This window comes from Pan paniscus, chromosome 13, assembly GCF_029289425.2.
Source record: "Pan paniscus chromosome 13, NHGRI_mPanPan1-v2.0_pri, whole genome shotgun sequence".
NCBI classification, from domain to species: Eukaryota; Metazoa; Chordata; class Mammalia; order Primates; family Hominidae; genus Pan; species Pan paniscus.
The window spans coordinates 111,072,178-111,090,941 of record NC_073262.2 but is presented as its reverse complement, the minus strand read 5'-3'; the positions used below and the strand labels follow the sequence as shown (position 1 = coordinate 111,090,941).

At 38.0% G+C, this 18,764-nt stretch overlaps 1 protein-coding gene across 2 annotated transcripts in view; it reads right to left on the bottom strand.

Annotated features, from left to right (window-relative positions):
- PTH2R (parathyroid hormone 2 receptor) overlaps nucleotides 1–18,764 on the bottom strand; it is a 142,620-nt gene that overhangs the window by 21,112 nt on the left and 102,744 nt on the right. For both annotated transcript variants that reach the window (XM_003820822.6, XM_008974287.4), the window contains exon 9: nucleotides 13,881–13,947. In XM_003820822.6, coding sequence (XP_003820870.2) covers nucleotides 13,881–13,947 — 67 coding nt within the window. The remainder of the gene's footprint in view (nucleotides 1–13,880; nucleotides 13,948–18,764) is intronic.

Here is an 18,764-nt window from a genome sequence, read left to right as displayed (position 1 = left end):
TATTTATGTCAGTTAACTATGAAGAAAACTATATTTTAAATGATTGTAAGGTACCTACATGTGGCATGCTTATCATATAATCTTATGATCCACTATAAGTAATATCATTAAATATATATTTATATTTTCATTCAGCCAATATTTCCTAGGCACCAATAAAGGTCAGGCATTCTAGGAAAATAAAAGAATAGATCATCCCTCCCCATGAGGAGCACACAGGGAAGACAGAGCTAGTAAGTAAAATGCAATACGGTACACTTCTAAAGTGTCTGATCACATGAAACACAACTAGCCTCCCACAACCATGTGAACACCCACTGCTTACACTGGCCAGGACTTTTGTGTAATTTCAGGTTTCATTGTTAAAGGAATTTGTCCAGTCCAGTGTTCTCCAAATAAGTCATTTAGGGTGCCATCATCATGATTTTGCCATATTGATATTATTTACCTACTATTGCCTACTTCATATCTTTCTTCAATCAACTTTCATTAAATTATTAAAATTCATATTTCATACCATTAAACATAAATAAAGAACCAGTAGAAGCTTTTATAAATAAAAGACAACTGTGAAATACATATGATGGAAACAAAAAGCCTTATGAAATGTTATCTAGATTGGGTTGCCTGTCTTACCTCCCCCTACCCCCAAAGAAAGACACCACACATGTGAGTGTTGTTCAAGACCAGGACCAAACTAAAACTTTCTCCTTGATGTGTTCAGAAGGGTTGGAAAGGGACCAATATTCATATATGATTCAATAATGCTTAATGACCTTGCATATACCACCTAAGTCCTCTCATGCACCAGGGTATGTGCCCCTACATAAGGAAACACTGCTCTAGCTTAAATCCTATGGCAAGAAAGAGCAAAAACTGTGGGCTCTGGCATGGCATTGCCTGGGTTTGACCTTGGCTTCAGCATTTTCTAAATGTATAACCTCAGGCAAGTTATATAACCTTTCTTGAACCCAAACTGGGAATAATAAAAATACCTACTTAAAAGTTATTTGAGGATTAATGCAAAAAAAGACTCTGAAATATGCTTGAAACAAAAACAGACTCAAATATTTATTCATCAGATGATTAATAAAATATAGGAGATTAACTTTGTTAAGAGACAAAGGAAGACTGTATTAGTCCATTTACATGCTGCTGATAAAGACATACCTGAGACTGAAAACAAAAAAAAGGTTTAATGGACTTACAGTTCCATGTGGCTAGGGATGCCTCACAATCATAACGGAAGGTGAAAGGCACATCTCACGTGGTGGCAGACAAGAGAAGAGAGCTTGTGCAGGGAAACTTCCCCTTATATAATCATCAGATCTCATGAGACTTATTCACTATCATGAGAATGGCACAGGAAAGTGACCCCATGATTCAGTTACCTCCCACTGGGTCCCTCCCACAACATGTGGGAATTCAAGATGAGATTTGGAGGTGAGGAACTTGTTGGGAACTGGAGCAAAGGTGACTTGTTATCTATTATCAAAGAGACTGGTGGCATTTTGTCCCTGCCCTAGAGATTTTTGGAACTTTGAATTGGAGGGAAATGATTTAGGTATCATTCCACCCCTGGACTCTCCCAAATCTCATGTCCTCACATTTCAAAAGCAATCACACCTTCCCAACAGGCCCCCAAAGCCTTAACTCATTTCAGCAACAGCTCAAAGTCCACATTCCAAAGCCTTATCCAAGACAAGGCAAGTCCCTTCTGCCTATGAGTCTGTAAAATCAAAATCAAGTTAGTTACTTCCTAGATAAAATGGGGGTACAGGCATTGGGTAAATACAGCCATTCCAAATGGGAGAAATTGGCCAAAACAAAGGGGCTACAGGGCCCATGCAAGTCTGAAATCTACTGAAGTAATCAAATTTTAAAGCTCCAAAATGACATCCTTTGACTCCATGTCTCACATCCAGGTCACGCTGATGAAAGAGGAAAGCTCCAATGGCCTTGGGCAGCTCTGCCCTTTTGGCTTTGCAGGGTATAGCCCCCCTCCTGCTTCTTTCACAAGCTGACATTGAGTGTCTGCAGCTTTTCCAGGCACATGGTGCAAGTTGTTGGTGGAGCTACCATTCTGGGGTCTGGAGGACAGTGGCCCTCTTCTCACAGCTCCACTAGGCAGTGCCCCATTAGGGACTCTGTGTGGCAGCTCCAACCCCCATTTCCCTTCTGCACTGCCCTGGCAGAGGTTCTCCATGAGGGCCTTGCCCTTGCAGCAAACTTCTGCCTGGACATCCAAGCATTTCCATACATTTTCTGAAATTTAGGCAGAGGTTTCCAAACCTCAATTTTTGACTTCTGTATACTTACAGGCTCAACACCACATGGGAGCTGCCAAGGCTTGGGGCTTGCACTCTCTGAAGCCATGGCCCAAGCTCTACATTGGCCCCTTTCAGCCATGGCTGGAGCAGCTGGGACACAAGGCACCAAGTCCCTAGGCTGCACACAGCACAGGGACCTTGGGCCTAGCCCACAAAACCACTTTTTCCTCCTAAACCTCCAGGCCTGTGATGGAAGGGGTTGCTGTGAAGACCTCTGATATGCCCTGGAGACATTTTCTCCATTGTCTTGGGGATTAACATTTGACTCCTTGTTACTAATACAAATTTCTGCAACCAGCTTCAATTTCTCCTCAGAAAATGGGATTCTCTTTTTTATTGCATTGTCAGGCTGCAAATTTTCCAAACTTTTATGCTCTGTTTCCCTTTTAAAACTAAATGCCTTTAACAGCACCCAAGTCACCTCTTGAATGCTTTGCTGCTTAGAAATTTCTTCTGCCAGATACCTAAATCATTTCCCTCCAATTCAAAGTTCCAAAAATCTCTAGGGCAGGAACAAAATGCCACCAGTCTCTTTGATAAAAGATAACAAGAGTCACCTTTGCTCCAGTTCCCAAAAAGTTCCTCACCTCTATCCGAGACCACCTTAGCCTGGATTTCATTGTCCACACCATTATCAGCATTTTGGTCAAAGCCATTCAACAAGTTTCTAGGGAGTTCCAAACTTGCCCACATTTTCCTGTCTGTGAACCCTTTGAACTGTTCCAACCTCTGCCTGTTACCCAGTTCCAAAGTCACTTAAACATTTTCAGGTATCTTCTCAGCAGTGCCCCACTCTACTGATACCAATTTACTTTATTAGTCTGTTTTCATGCTGCTGATAAAGGCATACCTGAGAATAGGAAGAAAAAAAGGTTTAATGGACTTACAGTTCCACACGGCTGGGGATGCCTCAAATCATGACAGAAGATGAAAGGGCACTTCTCACATGGCGGCAGATAAGAGAAGAGAGCTTGTGCAGGGAAACTCCCCCTTATATAATCATCAGATCTCATAACAAATTCACTATCACAAGAACAGCACAAGAAAGACCTGCCCCTATGATTCAATTACCTCCCACAGATCTCTCCCACAACATGTGGAAATTCAAGATGAGATCTGGATGGGGACACAGCCAAACCATATCAAAACATTTTGGTAAAGATAAAATTTGAGCAGGGCCTAGAAAGACAGTTTGATCACCTATCACTGGATGCTGGATGAAAGGATGGGTGAATGGGGAGAGTAACACAGCATGAAGGAAATACTTACATAAAGACAAATACCACAGTTCCTCCTTTTCTTTTCCCTAACCTGTAAATTCAAGATCTCAGGTTTCTGCTAGTACCATATAACTCTCCACACCATAATACTGGCATTCTCAAGGCCCTTTCATAAGTACCCAAGAGTAAGTCTGCTCAATTTCCCAATCCGTATTTTTGTGTCTCTGGTTTTATTTTGTTTCAGCTGTTATAGTGCCTCTTGGTTGACATCAGTGCAAATGCAGGTGCTTATGTCTCAGTCAGTGCCCCAGCTTGGTCAAAATGTATTGACTCAACCGATCTCACCTTTCCCACTTCTTTCAGGCCAGCTGTCCTGCCTGCAGCATCTCCTGCTTTTCAGGCTGAGCATCCCTATGCCTTCTCATGATGCTCCAGGAGGCCCAGAACCAAAACAAAGCATCACGTTCTTTTGTTAATTAGGAAATATTTCTCTTATATTTTGATCTTACAGGGAAGAATTAAAAAATCATCCTCAAATCAACCTCAAGATGACACAGGTGTCTGATAAATGATTACATTTGGGGACATTTATTTTCAGAACAAAATTTAGTATTTTCCAATGACTCTAGTTCTCTTAAACATAATTTTAACACACTTTAACAAAACAGAAAACAACAATGCTATAATTATAGACCCTACAATTCCAAAATTAAGTGATTCCTTCCAAACTTATACTGCAGTCTATGGTTATGTCTAAAAATCAGTTATCTTGACATGACTTCTCCTGACTGCTCATACTTAACAAATTCCTTTACTCTCTTAAATTTAGTTTACCTCATATATTGCTTAGAAATTCTGACCATAATTTATCTAATTTTACTCCTAGATATACAAACATCAAATTAATAGAATCTACAGTATTATAATAGCCAAAGACAGAATTAAGTAAGGGATCTAATTTGGATTTCAAATTCTGGGCAAATAGTTTCTTTGTTAGCATATATGATGCATATATTTACTTAAAACCATGCCACATGTAATGCATGACTAAAAAACAACTTTATATCCTAAAATTAACCTATTTTTAAAACTATGCACATAGCTATATAAATGGAAAGATTTTTCCCATAAATTCAAGACACAGTTTGACAGGTTTTAGAAAGCAAGTGAAAAGAACATGGCCACAAAACACATGTTAAAGTCTGTTTCATCATACTAGTCGTGTGACCTATATCTGCGTGAGCTGTAGTTTTCTCCTCTAGAAATTGAAAAGATTGCATAAAATGAACTCACAAGTTCTTTAATTTTACTTGCTTTGTGCTTTTACTTTGCCTCTTTCCTCTTCCCAGTTCCCCATGATATCTATTTTATATGCATGTTTTGTTTTTCCAACAAGTATTTATTGAGTGGTCATTCTGTGCCAGGAAACTAGCTAAGCTCTAGGTATCATAAGTTTAGAAAAAAAATGGTTCTTGTTTACATAAACCTTGCAGTTCGGTGAACAAGATGGACATTCAACAATGAAAGACATGATATATTGTGATGTTGAAAAGAAAAAGCCTTTCTGTGCCCTGTAGATTATAATTGGTAATCTAATTTAGATTGGACGGCATCAAGGTCACAAAGAAAAAGTAGTATTTCAAATGAGGCACAGAAGGAAGCACATTCCAACCTTCTAAAAGTACAGTGGGGCATGTAGAACAGCCCTGAGAAAAACACAGGCAGACAAGGTCAAGCAACTGACTGGAAAGCAACATAGCCAGGGTGTGGCATGTAAAGAGGCACAAGCATCAGTGAGCTATCTTTGCTGGATTATCAGAGATGTTAGATTTTATTATAAGTGCATGGAGTTCATTGGGTAGGGACATTGATCCTGAAGTCAAAACCCGGCTCCATCACTTAATATTGGGTATTCTTGGGCAGTTTCCTTATTTAGAGTTATTGGTCGGATTAGATACATTGATGTACATAAAACACTTAAAACACTGCTCAGTACATTGTAAGAACTATGTCGTGTTTGTTGTTGTTATTATTATCTTCATCCTTCCTGGCTTCACCACACAGAACAACTCAGAAGAAGGAGCACCACCCTCTGCACACATGGTGGTTAAGTTCTGGGCTTATTTCTCCCTTTACAGACAGCTTCTAAAGTAATATGAGGTATGTAGGCTTCATGGTCCCTAATAATGTGGCCTGAAATCCCAGGAGGAAAATATATAGGAGAGTTTTGCTGGAAATCACTGCAAGACCATTTCATTATCAGATTAGCCTAGAGATGTCAGCTGCTGCGTAGGAGACGGTGTGAGGCCAAATACAAATTTAAAAATAAGAGTCTTCATTCTCCCTGTTGAAAATGGGGGAAGAGATTTCACTTTCCTCCTTTTTCTTAGAGCATTTACCTTAGAAAACTTGTATGTACTTTCTTATCTCTTTGAAATGTTTATAAATCCTTTTGAAGATTAGATAGGCCTTTGGTCAGCTTTATGGCCCAGGAATGTCTTTCGCAAGGACCTAGGAACCATCTTTTTGAAATGCTAACATCAAGAGAGATAGCATCCCTGTCTCTCGGTTTTTGTAGGATAGAAGCTTAACTTCTGTAGGCACCTATCTTGAAGTTGCAAAACTTCCTCCTGACATAAAGAAATGACAAGCTTGTTTTTCCTCCAATAAATCTACTTAGCCACAACAGGTGGTCACCCCAATTACCAGGTAAAGTTAGGATGAATCATGTGTAGCATATAGTATTGTCAAGTCCCTTTTACTTGAGAACTAGTTATTGTGTCTCTTGAAAACGTGTATATAATGAGTTGTAACTGCTTGGCTATAAAAAGGAGTGAGATTTCTTTCTCTTTGCAATCTCTTAGCAGATTGCGTGTAGTGCACACCACATTCTGGTTGAATAACTTAATACTAAAAGTGTTTTTCTTCTGTATTACCTTTGTGGAGAAGATTTTTAGGTTAGGAGAAGATTTTTGTATTAAATTATATTTCCCCAATAGTAGAAAGCTAGGGGGAAAAAAAAGAAAAGAAAAGAAAACTTGCTCCCACCATTTGTTTGCTATTATAACAAACAAATGCTGGATAATCTGACAAAAAATTTTTTTAACTTTTTAAAATGCATCAGAGAACAAAGTTACAGGATGACCAATTAACCCGAAATTTAAGGAAAGTCTGACATCTCCAAGGAGGATGGAATGTAAGCACTTTCTTCCCTGGGACAGATGCCAAAAGCTAGCTGATAAGAAGAATTTGGCTGAAATGTTGAACAAATTGTACAAACAATGAACTATCCAAAAAAAATAAGAACAAAATCAATTTACAATAACAACAAAAAGAATAAAATACTTAGAAATAGGTACCAAAAGCACAGGCAAGAAAAACAAAAATTAACAAGCAGGATTGCATTAAACTAAAATGCCTCTGCACAGCAAAGGAAACAATCAATAGAGTGAAAAGGCAACCTGTGAAATGGTAGAAAATATTTGCAATATTTATGTATTTAATGTATTCAATAAAAATTAATGTATTCAATGAGGGGCTAATATCCAAATTATATAAGGAACTCAGACAACTGAATACCAAGAAACAACCCAATTTAAAAATGGGCAAAGGAGCTGAATAGACATTTCTCAAAAGAGACATACAGCTCTAGCTCACCAAGCCCAAGTGGAGTGAGTTAGGAGGTCTCTATGCCATGCAGATTGCCCTCAAAGCAACCTACAAAAAAACTACAAAGGCCAGTGTGCCATCTACTGGAGGGGTGAAGAAACTTCACCGTTAACAGGCTGGATACCAAGGCACTTGGTGAAATTAGATGTTATCAGAAGTCCACTGAATGCCTAATCCATAAACTTTTCTCCTAGCATCTGGTGCAAGAAACTGCTAAGGACTTCAAAACAGATCAACACATCCAGAGCACAGCTGCTGGTGCTTTGCAGGAAAAAAGTGACATCTATCAGGTTGGCCTCTCTGGAGACACCGAGCTGTGTGCAATCCAGGCCAAATGTGTAACAATTATGCCAAAAGACATCCATGCTGCATTCATGGAGAACTTGCTTGACAATCCACTATAATGGGAAACATTTCATTCTCAAAGAAAAAAAAATGAAAAGCTCTTCTTCCTCTTATTGGTATTTCTGAGCGTTAGATTCCCCCTGCCGCTGCCCCCATGGAGTCAAAAGGCACCTAAGTAAATGACTGTGAGTGAAAAAATAGGGAATAGAAATCAGGTATTGGCAGTTTTTCCATTTTTGTTTTTGTGTGAATTTGTAATATAAATGCATGGAAACAAAGTATTAATGCACACCAAATGTTTCAGCTGAACAAGTTTCAGCAGTTCACCTTTATAGCAGTTATAAATAGACCTGTTAAATTTTTCTGAACAATGCCAGCATTTGGATTTTTAAAAAAAACAAATTTCTTGACAGCAACTAACTGGTGTTTGTAGCACTTTTATCATACAGTAAATTCCATCCACTCACTATACTTTTCTGAGTAATCCTACATACAAGTACATGTTTTTAATGTTGTTTTTGCACTGTTCCTGTCAGTTTGCTACCAAAATGCATTAAAATATTTAAAAAAAAAAAAAGGAGTTGGCCCTGCGGTGTCTCATGCCTGTAATTCCAGCACTTCGGGAGGCCGAGGCGGGAGGATCACTGAGGTCGGGAGTTTGAGTCCAGCCTGGCCAACGTGGCGAAATCCCATCTCTAATAAAAATAAAAAAAATTAGCTGGGCATGGTGGCACATGCCTGTAATATCAGCTACTCGGGAGTCTGAGACAGGAGAATCGCTTGAACCCAGGAGGCAGAGGTTGCAGTGAGCTGAGATCGCACCACTGCACTCCAGCCTGGGTGACAGAGTGAGACTCCATCACAAAAAAAAAAAAAAAAAAAAAGACTTACAAATAGCCAACAAGTATGTGAAAAGTGATCATCATCACTAATTATCAGGGAAATCCAAATCAAAACCACAAGCTATCACCTCATACCTGTTAGAATGGCTTCATATGGCTGGGCATGGTGGCTCCCACCTGTAATCCCAGCACTATGGGAGGCAGAGGCGAGTGGATTGCTTGAGCCCAGGAGTTTGAGACCAGCCTGGACAACATGGCAAAATCACATCTCTACAAAAAATACAAAAATTAGCCGGGCATGGTGGCACATGCCTGTAGTCCTAGTTACTCAGGAGGCTGAGGCAGGAGGATCACTTGAGCCCAGGAGATCAAGGCTACAGTGAGCCATGATTGCACCACTGCACTCCAGCCTGGGTGACAGAGTGAGATCCTGTCTCAAAAAAACAAACAAACAAAGAATGGCTTAATGGCCGTTGGTAGTTCAAAAAGACAAAAGATAAATGTTAGCTAGGATGTGGAGAGAAAAAAAAATGTGTACCCTGTTAGTATGAGTGTGAGTAGGCACAGTCATTATGGGAAAAAGAATAAGGGGTTTTGTTTTGTTGCCCAGGCTGGTCTTGAACCCCTGGCCTCAAGCGAGCCTCCTGCCTATGTCTACCAAAGCACTGGGATTACAGGCATGAGCCACCATGCCCAGTCTATTCCCATTTTATAGATGGCAAAAGTGGACCCTGACTTTTTAAAACTTGCCCAAGCCTAGCCTGCCCAGTAAAATTTCAGCCTGCACATTCAACAGAAGGGCAGGCCTGGGATGCTAACAAAGACAGCCTGGCCCAAAATCTATGCTGTAACTACTGTGACACATTTGGCATCACTCCCAAGAAAGGGCAGACATCCTTGGTCCTTCATACTGTGTCCATGTGCATCTCAAATGGGCTGGACAGACAAATCATGCACTGGTGTGGCAGAGCTTTCCCCGTCTTTACATCTTCACGCAGACCTGGAGAGAAGAGACCTCGGGTGCCCGTCAGGTTCACCACAGGGGTGCTAACTTACTGTCTGCCTGGTTTGCCAGCAAGTCACGGGGAAGATCATAGAATGTACTTAGGAAGACGTTTCTTTTTAATCAAATATTTATTGCATTTAATAACAGGACCTCACATAGGAAGAAAGAGAAAGTGAAAATAACATTATGTTATACTTTTCTCACCTCATGTTTTATTGTGTTTGAATAGAAGGTGAATCACGGAATGGTTTACCTGGAAAATTACAAAAGTGAGAGCTTAATAACTTTTTCAAAATGTAAATATCGATTTCTCGATTATAAAGTAAAGCCTTCTGATACCCCTAAAATGGAGAATACTAAAATGTTTAACAAAAGGGTAAAAATAAGCTCTACTCCTACCAACAAGAGTTAATAATTATACCATTTTGGGTAGATAACGTTATAGCCTTTTAAAAAATAGTCACACCAATGGTATGCCAGGTTTTATGGGATACAAGGAGAGTGGACATTCTGTAATCAGAAGTGCCTATGCACAAACAGAGAAGCAATCATGGTGTCATCCTAGGGGATCGTGGAGTCTGGGAAGCCAGATCATCCCTGGGAGTCCCCTCAGGTCTGAACAGCCACTTCCTGATATACAAGGTAGAATGTGTTAGCCTTATTGCTGTCCAGAAACCAACATTATTTTTATGACTTTATGGAGACATTTTTTAAGTTAATGTGTTGCAGGGAGTAGGAGAAATCTACCTGGAGTGTGGGCAAGTTATTAACACGTGAAAAGTAAAAATGATAATAGCTAATGCTTACAGTGCTGTGTGGCAGCCACTGTTCCTAATGCAGCCCAGTGATTAACTCTCGTAATCTACACTATTATTCCCATCTTTTAGATGGCAAAAGGGGATTGTGAGTTTAAATAACTTGCCCAAGGCCAGCCTGTACCATAAAATTTCAGCCTGCACACTCAACAACAGGGCAGACCTGGGATGCTAACGAAGGCAGTCTCGCCCAGAGCCTATGCTGTAACCACTGTGACACTGTCAAGTGGTCAGAAAAGGGATGTCTGAAGAGGTTGTCCGTAAGCTGGGACCTGAAGGAAGAATGGACAAGCAGGGGGAACAGTATGGCAGGCATACAGAACAGCACAGGCAAAGGCCCTGAGGTGGGAACAGTGTAGCATGTTCAGGGAACTAAAGAAAGCCATTGTGTGGAGCTGAGGCAGCAGGAGGGAGAAGATGAGATGACATGAGATGGGGGAGGAAGAAGGGACCAGGTCATGGAAATGAGGAAAATGTGTATGCCAAGTGTGAAGGGACAGTGCTCAGAATTCCAAGCCCTAACTCTCTCAGCCCCATGTCCTTTCCACTTCATATCACTGTGGCTTAAACCCCCACCCAGCAGACACCCACAGTGGTTACCCACTGCCAGCTTCAACGAAGGCCTGAGATCTTTCCAAATGAAAAACCTGATTCCTTCACTTTCCAATGTCTAAACCTTTGGTTGTCATCCCTTGCAAGATTAGGTGTCAATTCTTTAGTGAGGCTTAGAAGCCCCTTCAGGGTCTGGCCCGGCCTCCTTTGCAGCCTCAGCTCTTGACATTATTCCACACCCACGCTCAACCTTGGCACAGACCATTGGAATGCTCTCGTACCACTTGCCAACCTGTAATGAATAAATTTCCCCCATTAATCACTACCACCTTTGCTCATGATTTTGTGTTTATTATTTACTTCCAATGCAGATATTAAATTAGTTTTTTTCCTGAATGTTAATCATGCTTACAGAGCTCTGGTCTTTGGCATTCTAAGTGAAATAATCACTGTCCTTGGAATCCAGGTTTTAAAACATATCAACTTGGGTTCACTGTGTATAATCCAAGCTCCTGGATTTCCAGGATTTCTATGTGTGCTTCAAGTTGATCCTCTGAACCGGTGCCACTGGCAATCTAACTACCTGGTGTTACATATCACACAATTATCCACACAGGCCTTCCACATTCTTATTCCCAGGAGGGCCAAATCTCTCTCCTAGGAGCTCTATATTCTTGAGGTGTATCTTCTTGTCTCTTGAGATATTCCCCTCTTCTGAATTGAAAACTATACCTTGGAGCTTTTCATTATAATTCTATTTTTTCTTTCCTTTAGTTTTCCACTTGGTTTTTTAGTTTTTCTCCTTCTTAACTCAGCCTTCTCTAAATTATTGATTAAAATAAGTAAATTATTTATTTCAAATCCAATTCTTGACATTTTATGAAAACTTTCAGATACACTAGTAGATTGTGAGTAAGTTAAGAGCCTTCAAGGGAATTGTGATAACACTAAATTATAATAATGAAACAAAAAGGTAACTCTTAGTGAACAGAAAGATATTCTTGAGTCTCAGCTGTGATTTTTGAGATTAAATCAACTTCATAATATAGGAAAAGTACTTCAGAATTCTTAGCTTAGAACTGTCATAATTTTAGCTCAAGAAGATGAAAATGGCCTTCTACATTAATTTTCTTCAAAGTTTATTGAGTGTGCCATCACTTCTATTTCTCCTTCACCAACAGCGAATCTTCAAAAGCCCTTTAATCACCTAGCTTCACTGTTTCACATTACAAGTTACAAATCTCAGAAAATAAATTTTTCATCCATGGTGATGATGTGAGTGACTTAGATCTGTAAACAAACTATAAAGCTTTGGATAAAAATCAGTCATTTCCATGGAAAATGCCCTAGGATTTCCTTTTCTCCACTGTCCTTTGCTTCAATTCCTGATAATTTTACAAGGATCTCTTGGATTTCAATAGGTCCTTCCTTTTCATCAAATGTAAAATCATATTTAATCATTATATAATCATTATATTAAAATGTGGGTAAAATTAAGAGCATTAATTAACTCTTATTGGTCAGTTTCAGTACAAGACACTGAAGGCAAAGAAAAAGTAACAAGATAAAGATTGTTCCCTTAAAAAGATAATAGTAAGATATGGAGAAGCAAACACACAGAGGAGGAACTAGAAAGGAGGAAAATAAAAGGCTTAAAAGTATAAATAAGGATTAAATACCAATGAGTGAAAGGGAAATCTGAGCAGTTAATTTTTATCTTTAAGTTCACTGATGTCTCTCAGGGATATAGTTACAGATCTAGGATTTTTTATCACTAAATTAATGTAGCAGCATTTGATTTACATTAAAAATTAAAATTACAGGTGTTTATACATTTAAGCCATGCATTCATCCATAATCGATTTTTGAGCTTCTCCTAGGATATATGGAATTGGGACCAATTTGTTAATAGGATGGTTTAGCAAGGATACAAAATAGCTTCTCTAAACGTGTTCTGTATTTTATTTCCCTCTCTAAACATTTATTTCAATGGGCTTCTAAACTGAAGATTCCTTTTGATCTCTCCTATTTTCTTTATGCATTTTTCCTATGAGGTAAATAAGCTTTTATCTGATTCTTTGGATGAGGTTACAATACCTCAACTACATTAATAGCTGCCCTTCTGACAAAGTAGGTGACACATTGTCCAAAAGAAAACAAGAAGAATATGAAACTGGGAAACAAAGAAAAACATCAAAATTAATTAATAATCAAGTTGCTACATTGTTTTCTAATTTCACATTTATTATCAAGATAGTAATTATTTTTTTAAAATGCTTGTAATATGTATTACATACATGAACACCAGGAAAACACAAGGTGGTATAATTTTTTCAACAACCCAAAAGAAGCTGATGCCTTAAAGTCTTCAAAGAAGGTCAAGAGTAAACATTTTGATAAGTTTTATTAGATACAAAGAAGTGTGTGGTTTTGTTTTCCTTTGCAACACAGATGCAACGTGCATTGGAAATATTATAGGCAGATAAGGTTCAGTGCAACATGCATTGTGGTCTTTCTCCCTATTATTAGGTTAGTGAAAAAGTAATTGTGTTTTTTGCCATTACTTTCAATTCTATCTAATACCTATTAGATAGAATTACGTGGGATATTTCTTGGTATAAGATGTACTTAACTCCTTGGGGGAAGTATGCCAAATAAAAGCTTTAGGGAATACTTTATACATCATATTACCATTCTTCTCTCTCAGTAATTTCTCTGTTTTCCTGCTATTCCACCTTTTCCTCCCTGCCACACTGACCTACTACCAGGTGATCAGAATGTTAAAGTGGTAAAATAATATAATGGATGAAAAGGAGACATAGGGCCTTCCAACTCCCTAAACATATAAATGCTTATAGATATTTTGAAGTCTCGGAATTGACCCCAAGTGCTAGCTGATTAAAGGAAGGCTTTCTGCATGGATCTCAGTGTCAGTCACAATAAGGGTCTGATCTCTGTCCCAGACTCTCCCAATAGATGTTGCTGTACTTGTCAGTTTCTCAAATCTATTGTAGAATGCAGTGACAGACACACTTTCTCTGGGTTTTAGCAGCAGGTTAATTTTTCATCCCTTTTTTAACTATACAAACTTTTAAACTTACCCCAATAGCTGCTAAGATTGGTGCTTGATAAATCCACTTGATGTCTCCAGCACTAAGTTCCCAGCACCTGAGACATTGAAAAAAAGCTGTCATGAATAAATTGGCAAAGCAAATGGGTAGTATTAAGTAGAATTTTAAGTTTTACCAAAAACTCCAACCCCACACTTCCAATTAAGAAACAAATAGACAAAGAAATCTTATCTTAAAACACCCAAGCCAGTGGGGGGAAAAAGTGTAATGGGTATTGATTTTCATATTATTAGCTACCCCTTGAAGATGAGTATAGAATTATAAATATTAGTGAATTACTTTTATTGTGACGAGAGTCAACCATGTTTCCAGAGCCACAAAAGGTAATAGTCTTCTAAATGTCATACAATTGATACTTCACTTTTACTATTATTGGAATGAGCCATGATAATTTAAATTCATTGATAAAGAAAGTTCTCTCTCACAGACATTACAGCAATTCTATTTTACTTCAAAAATTGTAGAATCCTTACAATAATGCAAGTTATTCTTATCCATAGAAATGCAATAGAAAATGAACGCAAACTATTCCTGTCCATAGAAATGAAAATTAGCTATGATGTTCAGTGGAATGTAATTGATTCGTATCCTGTAAATATTGAGTAGTTTTTGCATTTATTTGTAAATTTTTGGTATTTATTGTACTGAATGTAAATGTGGTTCTTTAGATTTCTCCTTGGAACCAATCATAACACCTTAGTAGTTCCCTCATTAATGAGGTTAAAATATCTAGAGAAATGCAAATCAAAACCACAATGAGATATCATCTCACACCAGTTAGAATGGCTACTACTAAAAAGTCAAGAAATAACAGATGCTGGTGAGGTTAGAGAGAAAAGGGAACCCTTATATGCTGTTGGTGGGAGTGTAAATTAGTTCAACCACTGTGGAAAGCAGTATGGCGATTCCTCAAAGAGCTAAAAGAAGAACTACCATTCAACCCAGCAATCCCATTACTGGGCATATTCCCAGAGAAATATAAAGCATTCTACCGTAAAGACACACGTATGCAAATATTCATCGCAGCACTGTTCACAATAGCAAAGAAAGACATGGAATCAATCTCAATCCCCATCAATGACAGACAGAATAAAGAAAATGTGGTACATGTATACCATGGAATATTATGCAACCACAAAAAAAACACAAGATCATGTCTTTTGCAGGAACATGGATGGAGCTGGAGGCTATCATCCTTAGCAAACTAACACAGGAACAGAAAACCAAATACCACATGTTCTCACTTATAAGTGGAAGCTAAATGATAAGAATTTGTGAAGACAAAGAAGGGAACAACAGACACTGGGGTCTACTTGAGTGGGGAAGGTAAGAGGAGGGAGAAGAGCAGAAAAGATAACTATTGGGTACTGGGCTTAATACCTGGGTGATGTAATATTATGTACAACAAACCTCTGTGACACATGTTTATCCATGGAACAAACTTTCACATGTACCCCCAAACCTAAAATAAAAATTTTTAAAAAAATCTTTGACAGCTGTTCATTTTCTATTTGTATAAGATCCATGACCTTATCCTAATTTTAAAAAGTTTGTTTTTAACAGTACTTAATTTAAAAATTATATAATTTGCCTATTTTTTATATTTGGTGCTTCCCTTCCACCCTCACTTGAGTTTAAGTTCTACATGGGCAGAGATCACTGTTGTTTTTGTGTTCTGATGTATTGCAAGTCCTAGAACAGTATGTAGGTAGTCAATAAATATCTATTGGATTGAACCGACATCAATTGAATTCAAATTAAGTTTTACTCATGCTCACCCAATCTGGTTTGTACTAGTAAAGATCTTACACTGGAATAAATAGCACAGAAATGATAAGAAACTAGTACCACTTGGCACTTTAATATAACACTTGAAACAGTCTTTTTTAACTAAAGACGCATAAATAAAAGTCTTAAGTTTCTTTCTCTTTTCACAAAACCCAGTATTGATTGTGGCAATGGTAAATAATATAAAGAAATTTGTGGGATATAATGATAGTTTTTTAATTCTAGATAATGAACTTATCACGAAGTTACTTTTTATTAATGAGCAAGCTATAGATAATAAAATATCATTTTGACTTTTCCTTAAGGGTAAAACATTTTCAGTACATACTAAGAACTACATTTTTTTAAAGTTTAACTTTTACATATAGGCAATATGTTCTCATTTTAAAAATCAAACTATATAAAAAGACAGCCATTGAGATGTCTCAGTCCTCCCCATGTTCCTGTCTGCCTCTGCCCCCATCCCTCTCCTTACAGATAACACCTTTTATTACCATATTGTGTATGCTTCCCACGTTTATGCATATGCAAACAAATACAAAGGTTATATTCTTACTTTCCTCTATCATACAAAAATGTCATGTATGCACTATTCTGCAATTTGCTTTTTCCTTTTAAAAGTGTATTTTTTATTTCTTTGCATATCCGTACCAATAGAGCTCAGCAGCTCCGCATTCCACTGGGAGAATATACCACAGCCAAATCAACCAGAACCTACACTAAAGTGTAATTCTGGTCCAGCCAAAATGAAATGCACATATTCAATGGTCTTGAAGTTTGAATAACATGGAAATTTAAGACACAAAAATCTTACACTTGCATATTATTGAACATTTTCTGGTATTATTTACATGTATCTGTTTTTCACATTATTTAACCAGACAAGAAAGATAAAAGACAATGTTACTGAGTTATGCAGAATCACATTACCCTTAAAAAGCTTTCTACCATAAGGAAGGTGGCATATATCATGTGACTGTAAATTGGACATTGATTCACTTAGCCAAGATCTAAGCTACAAGGCTTTCGGATTCCATAAATTTTCTTTTCAGTTTTTGACATTTGGTAATATCTTCACAGTCTTCTTTCTTTGCTTTAATGGCATTTCATCATGGTGTCTCCTAACACATTGGGATTCAATTATACAATTCAGGCTCTATAAAATGCTTGCATTTGGAAGTAGGTCAAAACCAGCTACCTCTAAAAACATGAAACACTTGTCTTTGATGGTTTTCAGTGTCAAAGTTTCAAATTTCCCCTGTGATATAGGAAAGAAAATTGAGATTTCAAACTTTTTAAAGAAAATGCTATTAATGCTTGTTTTTAGTTAATTCTTCAATGTTCGCACTCACACTGTCTTTGTTAACATGTCCCAGAAAGTACTCTCTGTTCAAATTTTTTTTAATAAACTTTAACCTTCTAGGAAATGCAGTTCTGGATGGTGAAGCATGAGATACAAAGGTCTGACTAGAAAGTGGAACTTCCTACAGCCAGGGTTGAAAACAGGTGTGTTGTTCTGCCCAAGGGATCCAGAGAATTGAATTGGCTGAGCACTACCTTCTCTCCACAACTTACAGTCAGTAAGAGTAGAAGAAGCGAGAGAAGCTGACCCCAAAAGCCTGTGCAGGTGTTCTAGAAATGTCAGATGGCTTCTTGGTCCTTTGCAGCCCCCACCTTTGCTGCTGGATGGTGAAACAAAAATACAGCAAAGAAGTTATGGGTTTCTTCTCTCATTGGCATCTCTTATCTCCTTCGAATGAGGCAAAGAGAAGATAATAAGATTACCTTGTAAGGTGTTTTTGCTTTTGTAAGTAAAAAGAAAGAGAACAAAATTGCTCACTTTTTAATTTAATTTGCCCAACCTACTTGATTATCTTAGCTGACCTTAGTAAAATAACACTCTTTTTTTTTTTTTTTTTTTTTTTGAGACAGAATCTCCCTCTGTTGCCCAGGCTGGAGTGCAGTGGTGTGATCTCGGCTCACTGTAGCCTCTGCTTCCCCAGTTCAGGCGATTCTCCTGCCTCAACCTCCCAAGTATTTGGAATTACAGGCATGCACCACCACGCCCAGCTAATTTTTTTTGCATTTTTAGTAGAGACGGAGTTTCACCATGTTGGCCATGCTGGTTTTGAACCCCTGGCCTCAAGAGATCAGCCTGCTTTGGCCTCCCAAAGCACTGGGATTACAGGCATGAGCCACCTTGCCCAGCCCAAATAACACCTAATAGCATTTTAAATCTGAAAGAGACTTCTTTTGTATATCAATAGAGTTTAAGGTATCTTTTAAAACTGGGTCTGACATGCTTATCTCTAAATAGCCAAGATGCAGAGAAAATCAGAGGTTTCACTTTGAAAGGCCAGATTAGAAAACAGTGAGTCTCAAATATAAGACATGAATATGAACCCCATTCACCCTTTGAAGATATTTAAAATCTGTTCTCTCCCCAGAGTGTTGTCATATGGCACTATATAGGTCAGATAACACCCAAGAAAACCCACAAAAACTTTATCTATAGAAAAGCTGAATTTTATGTGAAGTTGAATCAGGCAATTTTGAAATCGTCTCAGAGAAGTGGCAACACAGTTTATGTTTATAGGCAAAATTAAATATAAAATGACCCTTCATCCAATTATCCCAGATCTGGGCACTGTAGAATTCAAGATTTTATTCTGATAAGTTAGGAAGAAAGTGAAATATTTTGCAACGTGGTCACATGATATAACTAATTGAATGAACGAGTCAAAATTCTGCTTCAGTCTAGCGGTAAGCTTTGAGAATGTGTCCTGAGAATGTGTCCTGATGTCTCTGGATCACATTTTACTTATCTCTAATATGGGATGATTGAACCAGAAAATGCCTTAAGTCCTATCATCTCTAAAATTCTGAATCTAGGTCATACAGTTACACATCTCAGAATATGATCATGATAGCATTAATTAGTACCTCTTTACTGATGCAACTTCCCTCCCATGTAAATCAAGTAACAGGTATTGCAAGTTTTCCTTGAGATTTGCAATCTCACTGTGTGTATATAGCAATAATGATGTCAGTTAGATAACATCAACC